The 23,970-nt window shown below is 40.1% G+C and overlaps 1 protein-coding gene and 1 long non-coding RNA gene across 8 annotated transcripts in view; both read right to left on the reverse strand.

Annotated features, from left to right (window-relative positions):
* Positions 1-23,970, reverse strand: part of LOC134754168 (JNK-interacting protein 3) — a 156,239-nt gene that overhangs the window by 121,486 nt on the left and 10,783 nt on the right. For 5 of the 7 annotated variants that reach the window (XR_010128877.1, XM_063690293.1, XM_063690291.1 and 2 more), the window contains exons 4-22: positions 23,697-23,884; positions 21,265-21,415; positions 20,425-20,460; positions 18,724-18,741; positions 18,275-18,332; positions 17,326-17,485; positions 16,461-16,583; positions 14,807-14,931; positions 11,843-12,005; positions 10,954-11,102; positions 9,218-9,366; positions 7,290-7,441; positions 5,931-6,083; positions 4,718-4,819; positions 4,369-4,525; positions 3,144-3,327; positions 1,845-2,005; positions 1,207-1,367; positions 105-219 (exon numbers count right to left, since the gene is read on the reverse strand). Coding sequence is in view for 6 of the 7 variants with exons in the window: in XM_063690293.1 (XP_063546363.1) it covers positions 105-219; positions 1,207-1,367; positions 1,845-2,005; positions 3,144-3,327; positions 4,369-4,525; positions 4,718-4,819; positions 5,931-6,083; positions 7,290-7,441; positions 9,218-9,366; positions 10,954-11,102; positions 11,843-12,005; positions 14,807-14,931; positions 16,461-16,583; positions 17,326-17,485; positions 18,275-18,332; positions 18,724-18,741; positions 20,425-20,460; positions 21,265-21,415; positions 23,697-23,884 (2,505 nt within the window). In the remaining variant the exon portion in view is untranslated. The remainder of the gene's footprint in view (positions 1-104; positions 220-1,206; positions 1,368-1,844; positions 2,006-3,143; positions 3,328-4,368; positions 4,526-4,717; positions 4,820-5,930; positions 6,084-7,289; positions 7,442-9,217; positions 9,367-10,953; positions 11,103-11,842; positions 12,006-14,806; positions 14,932-16,460; positions 16,584-17,325; positions 17,486-18,274; positions 18,333-18,723; positions 18,742-20,424; positions 20,461-21,264; positions 21,416-23,696; positions 23,885-23,970) is intronic. The other 2 variants (XM_063690292.1, XM_063690294.1) reach the window with 2 other exon arrangements.
* LOC134754527 (uncharacterized) lies at positions 8,745-9,041 on the reverse strand. The gene is made up of 2 exons (XR_010128933.1): positions 8,979-9,041; positions 8,745-8,879 (listed from the first exon to the last, which is right to left on the reverse strand). It is a non-coding gene; the product is annotated as an uncharacterized LOC134754527 (long non-coding RNA).

The raw sequence follows: 23,970 nt of genomic DNA on the forward strand, positions 1-23,970 counted from the left end.
GTACCTTTATGAATTTTATAAACAAAAAAAAATTTGGGAAAGTTACTACGATTACGACCCATTAAAAAAAATCCCACTTCATATAAGTACAACACACTACATACCTAGTTTGCCAGTGCCCAGCATTTTGCTAACGTATGGTTCGATGTCCACATCCTTCAGGTGTTGGTATGTATGGGCGTGGTACAAGCGCAAAGTAGAGTCCATTTTTATTGATACCTGGAAAATTACGAGATAAATAAGCAAATGTCCATTACAAAGTTATATTTGCAGTATGCGGCGATATGGATCGCAGTCGATAAAACGGCAAACCTTCGAAGAACAGAGGCGTCTGAAACTCGACGATAAGCGTGATGAGTTAAAGCTTCAACCACCTGCGATCATCACTTAAGTGAATTACAATAGGATACTCAGCATATTACTAAAAATCCTCAAGTAAAAAAATGAAGTTAACAATACATTTAAAAAAAACCTCTATGAAAAAACCATTACATGAGACCAATTTTTCTCATCGCCCGTACAAAAGTCACTCACAAATAAAATAAAAAAAGTTATACCGTAAAAACATGGAGGTGATATATTATTGGCCGGTACTGTAGCTATTCGCCTAGCCAGGAGGGAATCAATGGCCTTAAAGTCTATTGCAGACTATAGAAACAGTGTCAGGTAGGGCGTCAACATTTTTCGTGGCTGTGTAAGCCAATACGGGAGCGGCAAACACGCCCACAAGCCTGGCAGGTGTACTGTGCCCGTGGCGAACAGATATCGCTCTGATGACGCTTGACTCGCTTACTAGCGAGTGTCTTAAATCAAGCGTCATCGTGAATTTTACGCCCGTCGAACACCAGTTTGCGCCACTTGTCTCTGTTCTCGGCAAGCTCCTCCCACTTATGAACCGGTATGTTGAAGGCGTGCATGTCCCGCTTGGCGCAGTCCTTATGCCGTAGCATCGGCCGACCGACGCTTCTCTTGGCATCAGCTATGGCGCCAAGCAAAACACGCCGCGGCAGACGAGAGAAGGTTGCATTCGATGAACATTCCCCAGCCAGCGTAAGCGTCTCTGCTTTAGCAGCGCAAAGAGACTGGGCAGCTGTACAATCTTAAGTACCCTCTCTCGTTTGTTACCTTGTCCTTCCAGTGTATGTTCAAAATGTTTCGGATGCAGCGCATGTGGAATGATACCAATAAATTCGTGGTTATACTAACCCACACGCCGTCCCCGTCCGCGGCCATCTGCCGCACCTGGCTCTCCTGGCGCGGGTGCGCGTCGAGCGAGTGCAGCGCCTGCCGTGAGCGCGGGTCGATCACGTGCACCTTGTTGCGGTACCCGCACCATACCGTGCACCCTACTGCACTTAGGCAGCGCACTGTAACGAAATTAAACATTCTCTCATCATCAACTTCGCGTGTCCGAACCCCGACCAAGCGTCGAGGTTGACCGTCGTCTTGACAGTCCACGCGCGTCGGTTGTTGCAGCCGGACGTCCGTGAAAACTTAAAAAATGCTTCGTTGCGTGACAGTTAACTGCAACAGCCCAAAAATTGCGAGCACCAAAAAGCAAGGACATATTTCCTATCACAGTTAAGTAATTTTAAAATTATATTTATGCGTAAATTTTGTATGAAAAAGTCGGCACGCTTGGTTTCTATACAAATCGTGATATTTGCGTCATCTAGCGTAGTATATATTAAATCTGTAAGAATATTCATCTAAAACATTTCACCATCAAATAAAGCAAAACAGTTAAAAGTATTGCGTGAAGTCCCCAATGTTAGTCCGCTTGAATATGGCCACTGTGCCGTCCGCCAGGGCGACCATGCAAATGAGTCAGGACTGTTCGTTACCTGAGCACTTGGGGTCACCAAGCGTCATGAGCCAGTATTGCGTGAAATCCCATTGTCCGTCTGCTTGTCGCATGAATATGGCCACTGTGCCATCCGCTAGGGCGACCATGCAGCGAGACGCGCACGCTACTATAGATAGGATGGCGTCGTTTAATTTAATTCTGGAAATAAAAATATTTGTTAGCTGCTTGCTTAATAAACATATAATTAATATCATTAACGGGTCTACGCGATTTAATCTAATTATTTTTCCTTTTTTCCAACGTTTCAGTTAGGTTGCACTAGCTGTGGTCACGGAAGACTGACGTCTCAGCGAAATGTCAATTGAGATATTGGTAAACAACACTAAACTACCCGACATTAGTTTATATAAATGTTCGGGATAGACAAAATATTTAATCTTTATTGTCCACGGCAGGACACGCAACACTAACAATATCCGCACACTGATCCGAAGATAGATTCCTTGGTTTCAACATCTGAATCACTGGTCCCCAAGTTGACGATAATTAATTAATGATGATTAGCGCGAGTTTAAAGTGCAATACACAAAAATACACATCATAATTGCCTAGTATTTTAAGTAACTGAATAATTATTTGTCTATCGGTTTGTATTTAGTTTAAGGCTATGCTATAATATACCGAGACATAACATTTTTTGAACGGTTTTATTTTATTTGATGAAATTATTGTCACTGAACCAGGGGTGCGAATCTCCTCGCTTCGGGCAAACTCGGCTCCGTTCGGCTCAGCATTGCTCCGAGCAATTATTAGGGTTGCACAACTTGACGTCCCTTTGCGTGCACGACCACAAATCAGATAAGATAATGGCGTGAGTTTTGACATCCCTAAATAGGCGAAAGGGGCCATATATTAGAAAGGGATTGCATGATTCGACCCTAAACCGCTGAGAAACTTCGGTTTTGTAGGAAGTTTCCTTTCTGTACGGTAGTACTATTATTTATTCTGTGACTCACATTAACTGTCAAATAGAAATATGAATTGGTTGACATATTGGCTACTGACGTTTTCTTTGTATCGTTTGGTTGTTGTAATTAACGCTATCTATCGTAATGTAACTCAGTGACGGTCAGATTGTCCACATTCTTTATCTCGTTTCATTGGATTTGTTGTAGTTAGTTTTGTAATTCGACTCCTAAACTGAACTCCTGTGCGAACAAGTCTACTCCTAATTATGGGCAGCCTGGGGTAACTGGTTTGAGATTGGGAATCACCGTTACCTGGGCTTAGAATCACTGTTATCAGGAAATCACTGTTATCTGGAAATCACTGTTACCTGGCGAGGCATTTGCTGTAGTTGCCCATGGCCGAGTGCACGTACAGGTGGCCGCTCTTGGTGCCGAGCCACATCGTGGCCATGACGGTGGACATCTTGCGGTCGGGCACGTCCGCGCGGCTCTCCGCGTTGGATTGCTCTTGGGCGAACGCATCTACGCCCGGCTCGGGGGAGCCTAGGTGTTCTGAGGGATTTTAAACATTGAATTAGTTTTTCTACAAGTCGACTGTAATGGTTGAATTAAGATTTCGTATACCAAACTTTAATTGGGTACTTTTCATGTATGGGCTACCAACTCAACTATAATATTTATCTGTTGGTTAATTTATTATGGGTCTGGAGACGTGATTATGAACAACATAGCGCGAGGGAGAAGTTTAACCCTTAAATGCATGATTTTTTCCTTTTGCCCGATATTAATATATGTGTCACGTAATTGTTTGCTGATTATGGGAAAAATTGTAAAAAAAATATAACATCGATTTTCGCTGAAAAATCAGTGTTAGAAGTTGCACAGGCTAAATCATATTTATGTAAATATATAATTTTCAGCGAGAGATATATGAAAAATCTTAATGACATCAGAAAGGTACACTATTTGTAATACACCTGTGATAGTTTTTAAATATAAAATAATTACAAACCCCGAAAAAAACGTCCAAAATCACATACTAAAAATCATCAAATTCAGGATTTTTTCAAATTTTCCGACATTTTATCTTAAAACGAATGTAATTTTTATAAATAAAAATATTGCGTAGATTAAAACCACTTAAATGCATGATTAAATTAATTATGTAATTAATTAATTAATTAAGCGTATTATAATTAATTATACATTGCTTTGTATACATTTGGCAACAATATGCATTTAAGGGTTAAGATCAAGTTCAAATTACAAACCGCGTTCTTAAATCGCACGCCTCTTGAATTAGGATGAGCGTATAGGTATGTTGATAGACATTATACATTTAGTTTTAATGTTATTTAGGGGCTAGCTTAGCGGGCTAGGGTTGTCAGAGGTTAGGAGTGTCGTTCGTCGTCGTGTTAGTTAGGTTAGAATGATGAAACCGGTCGGCGCACCGGTGTTCGGCTCCTCGACATTCCGGACGGACTCTTTAGGCAGTTCGGTTCAGACAGCGCGTTGGAAGGGTTAGGAGCGTCATTTGAACGTCTTCGGCTATTCGACTGGTTATTTAATCAGCTATAATGATGTGTGTGTTACCGTTGTGCACGGGTGTTGAGCTGAGTGGCGGGCTGTCCGGCGCACCAGTATCTGGCTCCTCAACGTTCTTGACGGCCGATTCCTTGGGTGGTCCGGAAGGCGCCGGCTCCGGTTCGGCGACGGGCGTCGTGGGAGGCGTTAGAAGTGTTGCTTGCACCTGTGACACATTCACACTTGAGAAACGATCCAAGCCAAGAAGTTGAGCATTCACCTAATAAAACGCCTACAGTATTATAATCCTTTGACGGGCATAAGGTTGTCAGAAGTTACACCAAATTGAATCCTATCACTTTAAAATAAAGCTTGAATATTAAAACCATTTCCACATAAAAAATGATTAACTAGTTACCAATCTAGTAGCACCGACGACGACCTCCTTTTCGCCGTTCTCACCGACCGGCCCGTTGCTCTGGCTGTCCTGCGACTCGCTCTTGCCGGCACAGAATAGGGACTGCAACAAAACGATTATGTGTGAAAATGAAAGATCATACGCAACGCGTTACTCGACTATCTGCAACTGTTCTCGTCCTTGCAAAAATCGAGGGAAAGTAAGAATGTAGACAAAACAAATTTCGTAATATATATTTAGCGATTGAGCACTTAGCATGTTGACCGAAGAGCCATGGAAAGTGGTATTGTTCACCTTAGAAATATAATCGCGTCAAAACCCAGATGCGAATGAGCCCCACAACCAGAAAGTGGATCCGGTAAAGTTAGATCTGACCTCATTGTATTTTTTATCTCGAGACAAAAGTGATATTTCTACCCACAACCAGTCCGCACCACACAGACGGTCCGTTTCCGTTTCATATGCTTTAACAGTGTGTTAAGAAGATTTCGTTTTAGGGTATCTGTGGACGGGTCCTGTGAGACGGAAATCCGCAGAAGAATCGGAATGGCCAAGGTAGCCATGGTCCATGGTGCAGCTTGAGAAAGTATGGAAGGACAGAAACATCTGTACCAAAACCAAGAGTACCTTAGTTCGGACTCTAGTTTTCTCCATTTTCACATATGGCGCAGAGACATGGACCCTTAGGAAAGCTGACCGTAACCGAATTGATGCCCTTGAGATGTGGTATTGGAGGAGGATCCTGAACATACACTGGACAGCGCGCCGCACTAATGCATCGCCAGGAAAGACAGTGATAACCTGGAAAAGCGAATCACTGGTAAAATCGAAGGCGATAAGCCGAGACGCCGGAGCCCAATGCGGTGGACAGACCAAATTCGCTCAGCCCTTGTTGTAACGCTCCACGGTGCCCTTCACTCAGCGACACACAGAAAGAGGTGGCGGCCAATTGTCCAAGAGAAGCTGCTCCCTAGAAGTGACCACGACCCTTAGTGATAAGGAAACCGATGCAAGGAGGAGGATTTGTGGACGGAGGTCACACAAGTGTAGGTATTCTTGTCACCAAATGATAACGGGAACGCTAGTCCGCAAGGTTGTTGGCCTTGATGATCTGTAAATAGTGTGTGGTAGTATTCTAGCCTAGTGGGAAGGATTCTAGCACGTCCGCGGGGTTATTGGCTCAATCTGTGAATACTGTCCCAAACGGTCTTACCGAATGCCGCTTCTGCTCGCCCTCGCTCATGCGCTCCTCGTACTCGGTGTAGTCGTCCGCGACGGCACCCGGTACGGAGGCCACGCACAGTATGTGCTTGTCTCCTAGTGGGAAGGATTCTAGCACTTCCGCGGGATTGTTCGCGTCAATAATCTGTAAATAAATAGAGCATTATATCGAATAAGACATGGGTATAGCGTAATTGGTAATAGATACATATCTGAGCAACACAGCTCTAATAAGTAGGTAATCAACTTTGTCAATGAGTATGTTATCTCTAATTTTGTTATTACGCAGTAGACATATAGGGTCAGGCCAATGTAGGGACGTAATATCACGACCTGCCTCCAACACATAACAGCGTCACTTAAATTGGCCTCCGTTGGCCTAACATGTGCGTCGCTTAACTTCAAACTCGGGTAAATCCATACGACCCTCTCGGCAAATATCTACCCTATTATCTTTTCATAATACCAAAATCGCATAGTCTGACAGATGGATTTACCAGAGTTTGAAGTTAAGCGACTCATGTGTACTGGGCATTAATAATGTGAGAATTGACGCTGTGTCGAAAGCCCCTACACATTACAGCAAAATCGAAAAAAGAAAATTATTTTCGTGTTATTTTCCTTAATCTGGAAAATCCTGGTATTTCCGTATTTTTTGACTACCAACCCAGGTAGCAGAGTAGCTGTATAGCAGCCGAATAATGTCTCGGTAACAGGTAACAGCAAGTAACTGGTATTGCTGTTACCGAGACATTACTCGGCTGCTATACAGCTACTGTTATGGATGGTATAGAAAAGGATGCCAATCTCTTATGGCAGAATTGTTGCAAAAGTGACCGCTTTCAGCTTTAAATAATAGTTCCTAATCTCTCCGGTGGCGCTAGTTAGGGTCTGGGACATGAGTATAACATGAATCAACAAATAACCCGACCAAATTACGTAGGTTGTTTTTGGTAGTATTTCGGTGTATGGTGGCGCCGCCTAATTACTGTTTTTTGATGGACACTTTTCATACATAGAGATTTGGCTCCTTTATATAGTCTCCATGGCTACTCTGCTACCTGGGAAGAAACCCCAGTTGATCCAACAAACCCTAAATGAAGGGTACACGGAAAGAACATGTCTAGTCACTTTAGTAACATTTTGAGTAATCGCGGTTTTAAAGTTTGGAACCATGTGAGAATATATGGTAATTCCGTGACCAGGTCTTTTTAACTAAAAAAAAAGTTGCGTTACATATATTATACAGTGGTAGCAAAAGACATAACTAATAGTTTATTAGGAACTCTACATTTTACGAAAAAAGTGACTAGACATGTTCTTTCCGTGTACCGTTCAAATGGTTACTGACCATGACAACGCCCTTGTTCTGCGTGCTGGCGCATATCCACACGAAGGAAGACAGGTTCTTCTCAGAGTGCTCGAGGCTGTGCGTCGACTGCAGCTGCCGGTTGATCTGCTCCACTTCGGGCGAGTGCACCGACGCTTTGCTCATTTCTTCCGCTAATAACATAGACATATTATATACAAGTAGTTATATACATGAAACCGAGCGACCAGGGGTAAGAGAAAGACATATTCATGTATTGACAGTTTCATGTATGGCAGCATAATCCTTTTTCTCTTTCACTCTTATAAAGTTCGGTATTTCGCCATCGCCTCCTTGCTATGATGCCATAACCCGACCATGAAAAAAATGCCCGGTCGGTGATAAAGACAAAGCATGGCACTATTTTCTCTTTCCTCTTATAGGAATCGCAATAAGACTATCTTTCTCTATCAAAGAGTGTCAGGCCCTTGGCTAATAACGTAAACAAATATGTTCATCAAATGACCAAGAGTTAGGAAATGTTTCTAATGGATCCAAGCGAGGCTTTACAGTTATTATGAAACAACGACCTTGCCACTTGGGGCTAAAACAAGGGGCTATTGTGCTGTCCCACAATAGAACAATAGCATGCTTGCGGTTCGACATTAGAATTATCCCTCTCAAAATTTTACATTATTTGTCAACACCAGAAAATTCTCATTTCCAACCACAAGTATGGCGTCGTTCCATAGTAGTAGTTATAGATGCGCCACCGAGCGACCGGGGGTAAGAGAAAGAATATACATGTAAAATTTGGGAAGCATAGGATTTTTTCTCTTTCACTCTTATACATTTCGGTATTTCGCCATCGCCTTCTACCTATGATGCCACCCCGGTCGGTGATAAGGACACGCACAGCATGGTACTATTTTTCTTTCCTCTTATAGGAATCGCAATAAGACTATCTTTCTCTATCAAACAGTGTCAAGCCCTTGGCCCCTACAGACCATCTAACTACTAGCTGGAGCAACACATAAGCGGTCCCGTACAAATGTAGTATGAGAGCGCGATCAACTCATCACTAATTTCAGCTACGCCCAGAATTACGATCAGTATTCGTGTAAAACAAAAATGAAAGATTTGGAGTGTGGCGTGGCCATAAGAGTAGAAAATGGTGTGACTGTGTTACTCCGACTAAAAATTGTATCTATGTGTGGTGACCTGCGCTTTGTAAACGGTTCATAATGCGATGCGGTTCAAGGCCGCTTCCTATAATACAAATAGCATTTTACGTTTATAGAGTTCCGTCCGTCCGTCTTTCACCAGGCTGTACCTCATGAACCGTGATAGCTAACCAGTTGAAATTTTCACAGATGAAGTATTTCTGTTGCCGCTATAACAACAAATACTAAAAACAAAATAAAATAAATATTTAAATGTGGCTCCCATACAACAAACGTGTTTTTTTGCCGTGTTTAGGGTTCCGTACCTCGAAAGGAAAAAACGGAACCCTTATAGGATCACTTTGTTGTCCGTCCGTCTGTCTGTCTGTCAAGACCCTTTTTCTTAGGAACGCGTGGAGGTATCAAGCTGGAACTTATATCAAATACTCAGGTCTACTGTCCCTTGGAGCTGTGAAAAAATCAAACTTCTAAGAGTTCTAAGCCAACGCAATCAAAATATACAACCGTTTATGCCGCAAATTTTCGACACTCGCAAGGGAATCAAAACCTACAAGGTACTTTCCCGTGAACTCAGAATCTTGAAATTTGGTACGAAGCAACGTCTTATATAGCACAGATAAAGGAAAAATTGCGAATTTTAGTTACATCACATATTAAAAATATATTTTTTTTGTACGGAACCCTCGGTGCGCGTATCCGACTCGCACTTGGCCGGTTTTTTTGCGTAATGGTACGGAACCCTTCGTGCGCGACTCCGACTCGCACTTGGCCGGTTTTTTAGCTCACCGAGACACAGCGTGTTGTCCTTGTCGTCCTCTTTCGCGTAAAAGACGCTTTCTCCAACCATGCAGCCACCGTCTGGAGTACGCCCGCCGCTGAGGTTCACTCCCGCAGCGCATAGTAGCGTCATACGAGGCTCGCTTTCCGCTATCGGTCTGTCAACAAATGGATATAGTTTGTCAAAGGACTGTCTCATTTCAAACAGAGAGAATCATACTATCTTTGTCTTACACTATACTCTGTATCTTTAAGTATTTAAAGCCTGACCAGGAATATATGATCAAGCGCAATGTTGCGGAATTTCACTGGAACTTATTTTTTCATACTATACTGAACTGTCACCCTATACATGCACAACAACAGCGCCCTCTTGACATCATATATTACTGGTCAGGCTTTAAATGCAAGTAAACAAACAATTTGTACATCTTCGGGTAGTTATAACATTTATTGGTTACCAACCAAATACAAAACCACTCCGATCTATCACTGAACGACCTGAATTTAATCTACATTATTTGATCATGTAATGTTTTTAACTACCCTCAACTGGCTTAAGGAGGCATTTGAGGGTAGATTTTGTTATTTTTATTTAAATACCTAAAGATACAGAGTATAGTACTAGCGCCCAAGAAAAAAGGGTGAGTATAATTTTTTTTTGTTCTTATTTACTGACAATTTGGCTTGACCAACTATATTTTACACACTGCGTATGATAGTGAGTAGTCGTAATATTACGGAAACACTATTTCCAGATGAATGTAACGTGTCATCTGAAGACTCAAACTTTTGGGTGAGAACGGCACTGCAAGCATTATATATGATGGAGATCTTGCCTCAAGGATCATTCTCACTAATTTACATAATAGGGTATTTGAATGTATTTAAGGCGGTTCCCTGAGCCCGAAGGTGAAAAAACTTCTTATATGATCATGTTTTTCTAAGAGGCGTTGATATTCGTAGTTCGTAGACGTGGAAAAAATATATGTAGTTCTTGACTATATTATCTTTAACAACATAGCTTCCGATACACGAATTATGACACTTCGCTTGATACAATTAATTCCCAAAGTAACCTCTAACTCGGACTTTTAATCCTACTTTACTCGGTTATTTATTATGTGACACTATAAACAAAAGAGGAGAAAAAACAATCTTAACTTAAATAGAAATTTCATAATTTCGATATTGTAAGGTAACGTTTTTAAAATAAATAAAAATCGACAAAATTCGATCAAAATTGATACTTGGCGCGTATGATCTTTCCCGTGCTTTTTTGCGAAATGTGACAGTGACAGCGGCAAACTAATGGAACGGCCTTAAATAAAATATTTTACACCATGCATGAAATAAAGCACCAGAACATTAATAGAGAAACGTATAGTGGTCAGCAGTTATTTTTAAACACAATTTATATTTTAAACCCCGTATAAAACTATAAAGAGTAGGTAATTTCATTGTGACGTGACTTGTTAGCGTTTCATATAAATAGGGTTGGCAACTGTCAAAGGTTTGCAAAGATGGCGCCATCATAGCTTGCCCCTTTTTCTATGAGATTTGGCTTACAGGGCTGGACATTAAAAAAACTAAAATTTGACACAATTCTAGGGATTGACAGGGCAAGCCATGCTGGCGCCATCTGCTAATTATTTTGACCAGCCAACCACATTCTATAGTAGCAAAATCGTTTTGACAATTCGAAAAAACAAACTGATTTGACTAGTAGTCAAATACCCTATTACCTGCAGAACACCGGAACGGGCACTGGAACTCCACCAGAGGAGAGAGACGCGCATGGACTCGGCCCCTTCTGGCCCTGACCCGTCTTGCCTGGAAGGCTCCAGCCGTACGCCTGCGTGCGGCCGTCCTCTTTTCGCACGTGGGCTCGCACCTGAGAGAAAACATAAATAAATGTATAGCGACCGATCTCTTTGGAAAGGTATAAAGATTGGTATTAGGTATAAAAATGTTGTCGAAGATGTTTTTGCAAGGTCTCGGACAATAACTCTAGCTGATATTAGCATGATACTGAAAAAAACCGGACAAGTGCAAGTCGGAATCGCCCACCGAGTGTTCCGTACAAATTTAATTTTTAGTATTTGTTGTTATAGCGGCAACAGAAACAATCTGATTGCCTGAAAAAAAAACTGAATGCCATTATTATTAAATCTAAAATCGAAGCCATGGTTCCTAACAACAGATGTCACTATTTGGATTGATCATCCTGTATACTATCAAAGATAGATATAACTCCGTAATAGATGGACACAGTCTAAGGAAAAAACGTGCCTCGAAAATCACGAAAATTTGATTCTCGATCAGAGGGCGCCACTAGTCTTGGCCTACTCTCGTATAGAGGGCGTTGACGGTTTCGTTTATTATTTCTAATTTTAACGCATATCAGTGAAAGAACATGGGTCAAAATCATATAAAAATAATTAATGTAAATAAAAAAATTATTTATCCATATTTAAATACATTTTAACGTATTTTTATAAATCTTCATTTTTAGTTTTAAAGTATGTCGATAGATGGCAGTGAATTTACAGCGGTTACAAAATTTACTATGACAGTACCGCTCTATCTTATTATATCCTCTTTGATAATATGTCTATGGGGTAAGGCACACACCTGGCGGAACTGCTCGCTGCGCTCATGCCGCCGGTGATGGTGGTCGGTGAGCTGCGTCTCAAGGAAGTCGGCCTGGGTACGAGAGTGTCGCATGCCGGACTGCGGCGCGGCAACCGCGCGGAGGTGCGGCGTGGATAGAGGCCGCGCCGGCCGCTCCGTCCCGCTACAACCGAAACGAAACGGTTACGTCAATGAAATGAAATGAAAAATATTTATTTCGAGTACCTATGTACTCATACAGATTTATTAGTAGACTTACGTTCCTAATGAAACCTAAACCTAATTAACTATTCTATACATATTTACAAGACTGTAAACATGCATTTCGCAGCAGTGTCTCATACGGGCAGTCAAGTATGTCCGCTCTCATACACAGGATAGGGTTGGAAGGGCAATGTTTCAATGAGGTTATAGAAGGTAACAGCCCACTCACATAACTACTAAATGCAACAGGTTTAATGCACTAAGAACAAATTAAATTACTTTCTTATTAAATTTTTTTTTTTTTTTGCTAGTAGTCACACTACTATTTAAACTATGAACGAAATAAATATCATATACAAAAGTGACGCTTCAAGGGACGGACGACGCTGGTTCGATTCCAGCCCCGGGCACTGGAGGCCTTGGTATTTTTTTTTCTTTGTATATGATATTTATTTCGTTTATTGGTTTAATACAAAAAATAATACGTAACAAAAATAAAACATCACAGTTTACGAGTACACTATTACTTCGAACTAGTTCTAATGATTATAAAACATCAACAATCTCGCATCCGCAAACTATATGTAATAACCTAGTAATCTGTCATCATAAAACGCCAATGTTAATATATCTATAATAATTCAATGTTTTTAAGAATAATAATAACTGCATCAATAAATTGTTCTGATATTTAGATTAAGGTAATATTTAAAACTGACAATTTAAAAGTGCTTGTTGCTAGGCCTATTTGAATAAAGAATATTTTGAGTTTACTTTACAAAGGATTATAGGATAAAGATAAAGGAAATATAGCAACTAAACAATCGCCATGCAGTGATTTTATTATAAACAGCTATTATTACGGGCCTCGCATAGTTAATTAAACATGTAATACTCAATTCAGCTTTCATATAATTCTTATAGATATAGCTTTCCAGTAAAATGACACGCATATAGACGTACGCGATGGAACTTTGAGTTATCTTAAGGCAAAGAGCCAATTTAATTACGGAAATCTAGAAACTGTATCTATTTTGTCCAAACATGCAATGCCAATGCAAAAGTTTAAAAATAATGTTATAGGTAATTCGCATTATGCATGAAATTCGGTCATCAAATAATATTTAAAGCAAGCGGTTTTTTTTTTAAATAGAAAGTGATTCAAGAGGAAGGTTTATATGTATAATAGGGTATTTGACTGTATTTAAAATAAATTATTTTTCAACACGCATGAAATAAAGCACCAGAAGATTAATGGAGTAACGTAGACAGCAGTTAGTTTTGTACAAAATTACTATTTTAAAACCCGTATAAAACTATAAAGAGTAGGTAATTTGATTGTGACGTCACATGCTAGTGTTTCATATAAATTCCATAGTAGCAAAATCGTTTTGACAGTTTGAAAAAAGAAACTGATTTGACTAGTAGTCAAAGACCCTATACATCAGCATTGCACCCGTGCGAAGCCGGGGCGGGTCGCTAGTAAACAATAAAACCGGATGTAAATAAACTTACAATATACCTACTTTAAAAAATAGCAATGCAACATAAACTCGCGTAGCCGGTCAACTAAAGAAATGACATTTCGAATTAAAACTGTAGAAATAATCAATTTTCCACTTAACACATAACAATCAATAATGAAATTCGCTTTTGCAACAAGATTGGTGCTGAAAGGCACTTAAAATTTTGCCCGAGTTAATATAATGAATGGGATTGTTTTGAAAGATAAATATTTTTGAATAACTTTAAGTTATAAATTAAACAAATAGCCCGATACGTAAAAACCAATCATGGCCAAAAAGCATCTAGACAGACACATAGAAACATATGGTAAGCCCCTTCTTTTTGCATCGAGGATAAAAAATAGATTCAGCCGGCGTTATAGTAGGCAACTAAATTATATTTATATTAAGTACTTTCCAGACTATAAATTAGACACATAGTCACATACTAGAGGAAAAAGCTAACCACTAATTTTTATTAAATTTCGACGACATAAAGCTTGGAGGATATAACCAAACGGAGTAGCCATTAACAGGCGTTCCCCTCTGTCGAAACTATATGACCGATGGTCATACACATTGTATGGACTGACGTTTATCTGACATGGCTATTTTTACGTTACGTATACATTTGAAGTATCCCCTCCCTCGCATAAATCGGCAGACTGTTTTGTACAGAAAATTACAGACAAGGCGTCTCCATTTGGTCATATCCTCCAAGACATAACGACAAATAGTAGTAAGCATATATCGCACTACAGCGGGCATTTTGCGGGCAAATCATTTGGTAAGGTTTACAAAAAAAAACATCGAGTACATGTACTTAGTATTTGTAACATAGTTATCTGTTATCATGTATCAATCTTTAACGTGTAATACTCTTTGAAGTGACAACTGATAAGCCCATTTAAATGGCCATATAATGGCCATATAAGGCCATCTAAAAAACAAATAAATAGCTGACATGCGTCATTATGACTGTCGTTCATATTATTCAGTCTTATTTTATTTAAAATTGAAGGGTTAGAAACTATAATAGGTACCTAACTAACGTACAGCCTTAGTTGCTAAGGTATTTGGATTTGCACATTATAAATACTATGTACCAAATACTTTATTCTGACAACTCGAAATATTGATTTGTGAACCTTACGAAGTGAGATGTCCGCCGTAGTGCGACGTATGGTAGTAAGTAAATGTAGAGCTTCCTGTACGAGCAGTGAGTGAGCGCAGCATAGTATACATACGGCCTTACCTAAACAGGTTACTAAAAAACTTCCATATGCTCTGCTTGTTCTTCTTGTCCATGGTGGAGTCCACGCGGCTCGCGCGCACCATCTCCGTCCAGCGGACAGCGTCCTGCAGCTCCATGAAACGTTCCTGGGAAGATACAAGACATTTATTGATAAAAGTTAATGTTTTACAGGTCAGTAAATAGGTAGGTACATAGTAGGTACAACATTTCTAGAGTAAGTATTTATGTCACTTAAACTTATTATTATTAAATAAAAACATATTTTAAGCAAAACAAGTTCGTAAACAGTAGATAATAGGGTCGCATATGGCTTAACAAGTCATCATATTAATTTATAAGGTATAAATTTGTTTATACATATTAATCAATAGATAAATTACTTAGGGTTAGTACACGTTTCAACAAATTCGTATTTTAAGACTTCGGTCAAACTTTTTATCCATTTTAGCTAATTTTATTTCCTCAGGTAGCAAGTTAACAAGTTATACAATTTTAGGCCTAAGATCCCAAGTGACTTTCGGGCCTTTGCAAGCCTGAACAAACAAACAAGAACATTTGTTTAGAGTCGCAGAAACGTTTATACTACGTCGGTAGCAAACAAGCATACAGCCCGCCTGATGTTAAGCAGTCTCCGTAGCCTATGTACGCCTGCAACTCCGGAGGAGTTACATGCGCGTTGCCGACCCTAACACTCCGCACCCTCGTTGAGCTCTGGCAACCTTACTCACCGGCAGGAACAACACTATGAGTAGGGTCTAGTGTTATTTGGCTGCGGTTTCCTGTAAGGAGGTACTTCCCCAGTCGCGCTCTGCTCTAGATCTGGAATGACATCTGCTGTGCCCTACCACACAAAGCGAGATGGCATTCACAGTGCCCATACATCTCTTTTGGGCGTAGTTTAAGGACATACCCGGGTCCAAACGTGCAGGACTTTGTATGCAAAACGGGGCTGGTTATAAGGAAATCTTCTGTAACATTTACCTAAAGTTTAACAAGTTACTGTCACTCTTTTATTGCTTACTGTACTTATTTTCATTTGCATGTCTATCAATTACCTCTCGAGACCTTTCTCATGAACCTACTCGTAAACTCGATGGGTTTGTGTTTTTCCATCGAGGAGTTCCGTTTTCTTACTTCCGACTTCATCATCAGGTGAGTTCCATGCTACCATATTATTGCATTGTCATCGGAATGGGGTATTTGACTGTATTTAAAATAAATTATTTTACACCATGCATGAAATAAAGCACCAGAAGATTAATAGAGAAACTTAGACAGCAATTATTTTTAGACACAATTTCTATTTTAAGGCCCGTATAAAACTATAAAGAGTAGGTAATTTGATTGTGACGTCACATGCTAGTCTTTCATATAAATTCCATAGTAGCAAAATCGTTTTGACAGTTCGAAAAAGAAACTGATTTGACTGGTAGTCAAATACCCTTTTGAGGAAGTACTCCAAAGTTTAGCTGAATCTGATACCAGGAAGTGGTTCATATTTAAGTTATAAGATTTAACTCAAACAAATAAACAACAACCGGGGCAGGCTAAGAAAACAAACTTTCTTTGTCTCCTTTGCGCCGAGACGTCAGCAACTTTGGTGACACAGCCTGTCCTGTTCGCCCGCGCTGTAGCTGACCGTCTTGTATCATACCTTGTACTGGTTCCTCTCCATAAGCACCCTGGCCATCTCGACGCGCGTGAACCGCCTCCGCTGCGACATGGGCACGTCGGCTTCGTCCTCATTTTCGCCGCCCGCGCTGTTGCTGACCGTCTCCTGGTGACAATTGAACGACCTATAACATTCGTACTGAACCCACGAACACGACGTTTCTGATATGTATACGCATACTTTAGTATGCTATACTATACATACTACATACGATGGTAGGCGGTAGGCTATTGGCCTGGAGCCTATACATATCATAGGGTAAGTTAGTCAAGAATTAGTTTCGAAAATTAGTCTATAGCTGACGAAAATTTTGTGTTAGTTGAAATTTAGAGACTAAGGCACTTGCACCTCTTAAATACAAAATAGGATTAGTAGGGCTCCAAGGCAGCAGTAAATTTTAGTGCCAATAATAATTGTCTACTTCAATCATAATATATCTAATACGTAAACGTACCAAAAGTATCCCCAAAAATGGTTCACGGGAAACATTATAATGACTGAGCATGTTCTGTGATATAAAATTAAAAAAAAATGCTCACGTTACAAGTGCCCGGATATAAATAAAATAGGTACTGTAAACATTGACAGGCGCCATTTATGAAGGCTTCCCGTTAACTTTTTGGCTTTTATAGGTGTAACACATTTAGCACAATGTAAAAACTATACAGTGGACCGACGCCTTTGATGTGTACCGAGCTACTAACAATGGCGATTTATGCAGTTCGGGTACGCGCAACCCATCCCTCGCACCCCGCCTGATTGCCCTGGCTTCGTCGAATAACTTTATTGTTTTATAGACTGTGCCTTTAGTAAGTAACTCGCTTCAACTTCCCGTATTCTAATTTACCTTCAAATGTCTCAGCTCCTCCTCCAGCTGGGTGACTCTCTCCCTGAGCTTCTCTCTCGCCGCGCTGAGGTTCGAAACTTCCTCCCTAAGGATCTCCTGTTCGCCGGTCAGCTCGTCCACTTTCACTATGAGATCGTCCTTTACTACGTTCAACGCATTCCTGAGTTCAAATAATACAAAAGTTAGTAACGTAACAGATCCGGCGACCGTTAAGCCACCCTCCTCCACATTAACCTTTCATGTGTGTGTCTATAGTGGGCTTTGAGAAGTTAAATGTCAAATACGCGTATAGATGACGAATTTTGTGTCAGGATTATCAATAATATATTATTAAGTCCCCGGCAAGCTTGGCCGAATTGCACCTTTTCATACAAACGTAGTTCCGCTCTCATTTTAAAACTACGTGTTGGATTGTAATGAAACTTTGCACATATAATGACATGAGGTATATCTAGGTCTGAAATTAGTTTATATAGCTCCAGTTTATAAAACAAACAAAATAGAGCAAAAACAAGTTTTGTATGAAAAACTTAAATTCGCTGTATTTTTTTAACTATGGTATCTGAAGCTACATAACTTACAGACATAGATAAACCTTATCCTATAGTAAGTACCAAGTTTCATAGCAATATAGCTAGTCGTTTTAAAATGAGAGCGGAACTACGTTTGTATGGAGAACCGAGCTTGCCGAGGACGCTTAAGGATTAATAAGAAAAATATGCGCTATAATTCTGCTTGTACAGTCACCATCAGATATATCGGAGCGGCCAAGGAGCTCACAAATATCTGAGCACGCCTCTATTGCCAAGGCGTTAGAGTGCTTGTTAAGATATTTTTGAGCACCTTGGCCGCTCCAATATATCTGATGGCGACTGTACACAACACATTTCAATAAACGAAATTCATAAAGCTAGTAAAAATCGTGTTCTACTGAACTGAAATGACTTACTTTGTAGCGAGCAATTCATTATTCTCCAAGATTAGGTTTTCCACTTCTTTGCCCATTCCTGTGGAATAAACATTTTATCAAGCATGCTTTACAACATCCATACAATTAATTAACAGTTTAACAAAATCTAAATAGGTGTTTTAGTTAGATTAGTCAAAACAACTAAACAGCATATCGAAAAATTCAATTCTTTTACTGTCAACAATATGAAAAAAGTGGTAGATTGGGATCAAGCTAACTCTGCACAGTCTTTGCAGTGACAACCATAAATGTAAAATTTTATGAAATTATGACGTAAACAAGACATACAAATAGACACAAAACGAAATCTTAAAGAATCGTCATCACGTGTTGTGCTAAAATTATATCGTGTACTTCGTCACTTATTAGAGTGGGTATGCACTTTTGCGGCTGTGTGTAAATGTACGAGTTAAGAAAAGGTTACTTACCGAAGTAGTTGTCGTTAACTGCATGGCCACGGTTTGTTAGATCATGAAATAAATGTACACGGATTAGTAGCACTGCAGGCGGTACGGCATCGCAAATTAATAGTAATAACAGGACATACAATAAATTAATATGTTATTTTATCATATTTACAATTTGAATTTTTTGTATTAGAAGTACGGACAAAAATAAATCACCTTCAGGCTTTTACGGCAAACCTTTTTTGGGTTCCTAGTTGACTACGGAATTAAGGCGGTTCCCTGAGCCAGAAGGCGAAAATCTCCTTACATGATCATGTTTTTCTAAGAGGCGTTGATATTCCTAGACGTGGAAAAAATATATGTAGTTCTTGACTATATTATCTTTAACAACATAGCTTCCGATACACGTATTGTGACACTTCGCTCGATACAATTAATTCCCAAAGTCACCTCTAACTCGGACTTTTAATCCTACTTTACTCGGTTATTTATTATGTGATACTATAAACAAAAAAAGAAGAAAAAACAATCTTAACATAAATAGTAATTTCATAGCTTTAGAATTTCGATATTGTAAGGTAACGTTTTTAAAATAAATAAAAACCGACAAAATTCGATCAAAATTGACACTTGGCGCGTATATGTTCTTTCTTGCGAAATGTGACAAAGACAGCGGCAAACCGATGGAACGGCCTTAAGGCTTGCCGTAAAAACCTGAAGGTGATATATTTTTCGCCGGTAATGTATGTTTTACTACTTTAAATACAATCGCCACTACAAAAAGCATAAAAATCGTTATGTTTTTTAGTGTAATCAATGTTTTGTTATACTTGGACGCTTTGAAAACAAACTGGCTTAAGCGTTTGAAAAGCACTTCCATATTTGGTGGCGACTGCAGAAAAAATCTTGGAGTGGTCCATTGGAATATGAATAGCAAAGAAGATATAATAAGATAGAGCGGTACTGTCATAGTAAATTTTGTAACCACTGTAAATTCATTGCCATCTATCGACATACTTGAAAAATAAAAATGAAGATTTATAAAAATACGTTTAAATGTATTTAAATATGGATAAATGATTTTATTATTTGCATTAATTATTGTTATATGATTTTGACCTATATTCTTTCACTGATATGCGTTAAAATTATAAATAACAAACGACACCGTCAACGCCTATACGAGAGTAGGCCAAAACTAGTGGCGCCATCTGATCGAGAATCATATTTTCGTGATTTTCGAGGCACGTTTTTTCCTTAGACTGTATCCATCTATTACGGAGTTATATCTATCTTTGATGAATAGGAATATTCAGGCAAGGATAAAGACTTAAGACGAATTAACTAATGTAATAATTTATGTTTTATTTAGACTGTTAACTGAGGCCCTACGGCAAAAAAAGGAATTTCTTTATCTGCCTCTTTATCGCTCTTACATATTCGAGGTACAGAGAGGCGGATAAAGAAATTCCGATTTTAAAATTCGCTAATCTTCTTAAAAAGACTAAGTTCAACAAGAAAGGTCAGTTAAGGTGTTGCTGTTAGTAGATACATGCTCGAATCGGTAAAACATGATAAACGAGAATACACAGATTTTTTTTTTGTTGCAACATGTTGTGTAACCAAGTTAAAGTGACGAAGAGTTATCAACAATATCAACTTAAATTATATAATGTACAGTAGTACAATGCATTATAAATTATAATATTGGGATTAACTTACCGGAGGAGGCATATTCGCCAGGGTGCACCCAGCTTCCTGTTTGAAGACAAAAAAAGAACATTAATAAAATATTAAAATAATTGTCGTATTGAACTTTTATCATAGTAAACTAAAAAGTATCATACAGTATAGTGCTGAATTTCTTGGTAGCCGTCAAGGTGTTTCTCAGTCTATTGGTCGCCACTATTGAACTTTAATGTCCAAATAAGATGCATGGCTTGTCGTGGGGAAAAATATAACAATAACCTTCTAAGATTTAGTTACATAGACAGTGTTTCATGCGAACGGTTCGCGGGCTGCGATTTGCTGACGGACGCTTGAGGAAGTTAAAGCCAAAGTGAAGGACTAGACAGTATGTTACCCGTTATGGCATCACCGTTGTCGCCCTCGGCGATGCTCGCGTCCGTGTGGTGGAAGGACAGCTCTTGGTACAGCGTGTTGCCGCTTCGCTTCTCGCTCTTGGTCTGCGATTTGCTGACGGAACATCACAGCCAAAGTGAAGGACTAGACAATTATGTTACCCGTTATGTCGGCACCGTCGTCGCCCTCGGCGATGCTCGCGTCCGTGTCGTGGAAGGACAGCTCTTGGTACAGCGTGTTGCCGCTTCGCTTCTCGCTCTTGGTCTGCGATTTGCTGACGGAACATCACAGCCAAAGTGAAGGACTAGACAATTATGTTACCCGTTATGTCGGCACCGTCGTCGCCCTCGGCGATGCTCGCGTCCGTGTCGTGGAAGGACAGCTCTTGGTACAGCGTGTTGCCGCTTCGCTTCTCGCTCTTGGTTTGCGATTTGCTGACGGAACGTCACAGAAAAGTGAAGGACTAGACAATTATGTTACCCGTTATGTCGGCACCGTCGTCACCCTCGGCGATGCTAGCGTCCGTGTCGTGGAAGGACAGCTCTTGGTACAGCGTGTTGCCGCTTCGCTTCTCGCTCTTGGTCTGCGATTTGCTGACGGACGACTGGTTCGGAGCAACTGGTGACGTCGCCTGTTAAGAATATAAATAATTAGTTTATAGGCAATTAAACTTACTGTTCATTTTTTTGTAATGTATAAGTTACACAAGTATGTAGTAAATGCAATGTGAATGCTGGTAGAATGAATGCTACCAATTTGATCTATAAAGTTACTTTGCAACAACGATCGATGTACTTTAATAGGACGATCTAAAATATTGCAGGTATAATAATTTCTTGTACCCTTATCATTTTAAATAAAACAGTAAATCCGTTACTGATACGAAAAATCATATACTTACTAGATAATAAATCCTGAAGAAAGGCCAGGTCAAGAGCACCCTAAACCGGCGAGCGTGTATGAGGAATGTTATGAAAGTGAAGGAAGCGAAAGAGGTATGTCAGGATCGTAGCAAGTGGAAATCCGTGGTCTCTGCCTACCCCTCCGGGAAATAGGCGTGATTATATGTATGTATGTATGTACTAGATAATATTCATTCCATAGAGGGGTTCACATATTTTTATATTTTAGTTGTGTAAAAGTTTATCATAAATAATTAGGTTGCGATGTTTCCCATATATCAGTTCTCTTACAATTAGTAAATAAAATTTTCTTAACCTTCAAGCAGCCACATCAAATTGGCACTGGCATGTAAAATCGAACTTTCAAAATCGAATATGTCACAATGTGTCATTCAAACATGTCAATAAAACTCGCGATAAAATGCGATGCCAAGCTAAATGCACAATAATAATGCTACTAGTAATTATGTGTAAACACGTGTTCGGTTTGAAATGCTACCAGTGCTCATCGTATACTGACAAAGACTGTTTTCCTCAGAATCTAGACGAGAGATATTTGAAACAGTGCAATACTGGTGGAGTGTGTCGAGTGATAAACCAGGCTCATTTCTTCCAATCCGACCAAGATGTGGTGATCTTGCGCGAGTGTGCGTATAAATACGTGAAGCCGTTAGGCTGTGAGGTGTCTATGAAGCACACAAATATATATTACTCGGAGGTGTGTGAATGCGAGGAAGACGGGTGCAATGCAAGCCGAGGACTTTATTGTGACATATGGACTGTCCTTTCAGTTCTCGCACATTTAGTTTTAGTGTGGTGTTTAATTATGAAGATTTAATAATAAAGTATAGTGTTTTTATTTGCGGTTTTTTCTTCGTTTTTAACGCAATTCTAGTCGAGTTGGAGTTCGAGCTTTGAGATGATGATGTCACAGTGTGTGCTACACTTTTTCCGGTTAATATTTTACATGAGGTACTCATTCATTGATATTCACAAGACCAGTGAAGTATTCTGCTTTACCAATAGGAAATAAAATAAGTATCTTAACTTTTTCTCCTTGTAGGATAAATTGAGGTCGTGATTGTGTATTAACACGTTGGCCATGAGCATTATCGGTGCTCACGTAATCTTCTCTGTGTGGCCATGAGCATCACCAGTGGGTTCACGTAATCTTCTCTGTGTGGCCATGAACATCACCAGTGGGTTCACGTAATCTTCTGTGTGGCCATGAGCATCACCAGTGGATGACCAGTGGGTTCACGTGATCTTCTCTGTGTGGCCATGAGCATCACCAGTGGGTTCACGTAATCTTCTCTGTGTGGTCATGAGCATCACCAGTGGGTTCACGTAATCTTCTCTGTGTGGCCATGAGCATCACCACTGGATGACCAGTGGGTTCACGTGATCTTCTCTGTGTGGCCATGAACATCAACAGTGGGTTCACGTAATCTTCTCTGTGTGGCCATGAGCATCACCAGTGGGTTCACGTAATCTTCTCTGTGTGGTCATGAGCATCAGCGGTGGGATCAAAAGCTCATTACCTCTTTATTAACCTCAGTAATAGTCCGATGCTGTGAGCATCACCAGTGGGATCACTAAATTTGTATGGGGCGTGGGAGCAACACTTTAGCTGAAGTATGATAGGCAGCCATCGTGTTAAATACCAATACTTTGAAAATTCACAATTTAACCATTTGGACGCCGACAACGCCTAAAGTTGTCATGAGTAGTCGTGCCCAGAGCGCCACGAAATTTTATAACGGCTTTGGCGTATGCTGTCAATCGAAAACTTCATATACTTCATGTTTTAAGGCAATTTTTATATTGGCTCGCTCGAAAGTGACGGTTAGGTTTAGGAGGTGTATAAAGAGAGCTGCAAACTTGTATAGACAGATTGTGAATGAATTTAGTGACGGGGTCAGTCTGGTAGGCCCTCTGCACGGTCCGCGGCTGCCAACTCGGAACTGGCGCCGACGGTGGTGACAGGCTGCCGGGGTGTGTACTGTGTACCTGGCTCTGTTGCGTGACGGGGTCGGTCTGATGGGCCCTCTCCACGGTCCGCACGGCGGCCAGCTCGGAGCCGATGGTCGGCGATGGCGGCGACGACGAAAGGCTGACGGGACTGCCCGGGATGCTCTCGGTTTGTTCCACTATGTGCACGGAGCCTTCTAGCGATGCGAAACCGAACGATATGGGACCTGGAAGAAAATATTCGGCAAACTGTCACCAATTCGATACACGAATTACGTTACGGTTCAATACATAAATAGAAGTCATTTTTTAT

Source organism: Cydia strobilella, chromosome Z (genome assembly GCF_947568885.1).
Source record: "Cydia strobilella chromosome Z, ilCydStro3.1, whole genome shotgun sequence".
Lineage (NCBI taxonomy): Eukaryota > Metazoa > Arthropoda > Insecta > Lepidoptera > Tortricidae > Cydia > Cydia strobilella.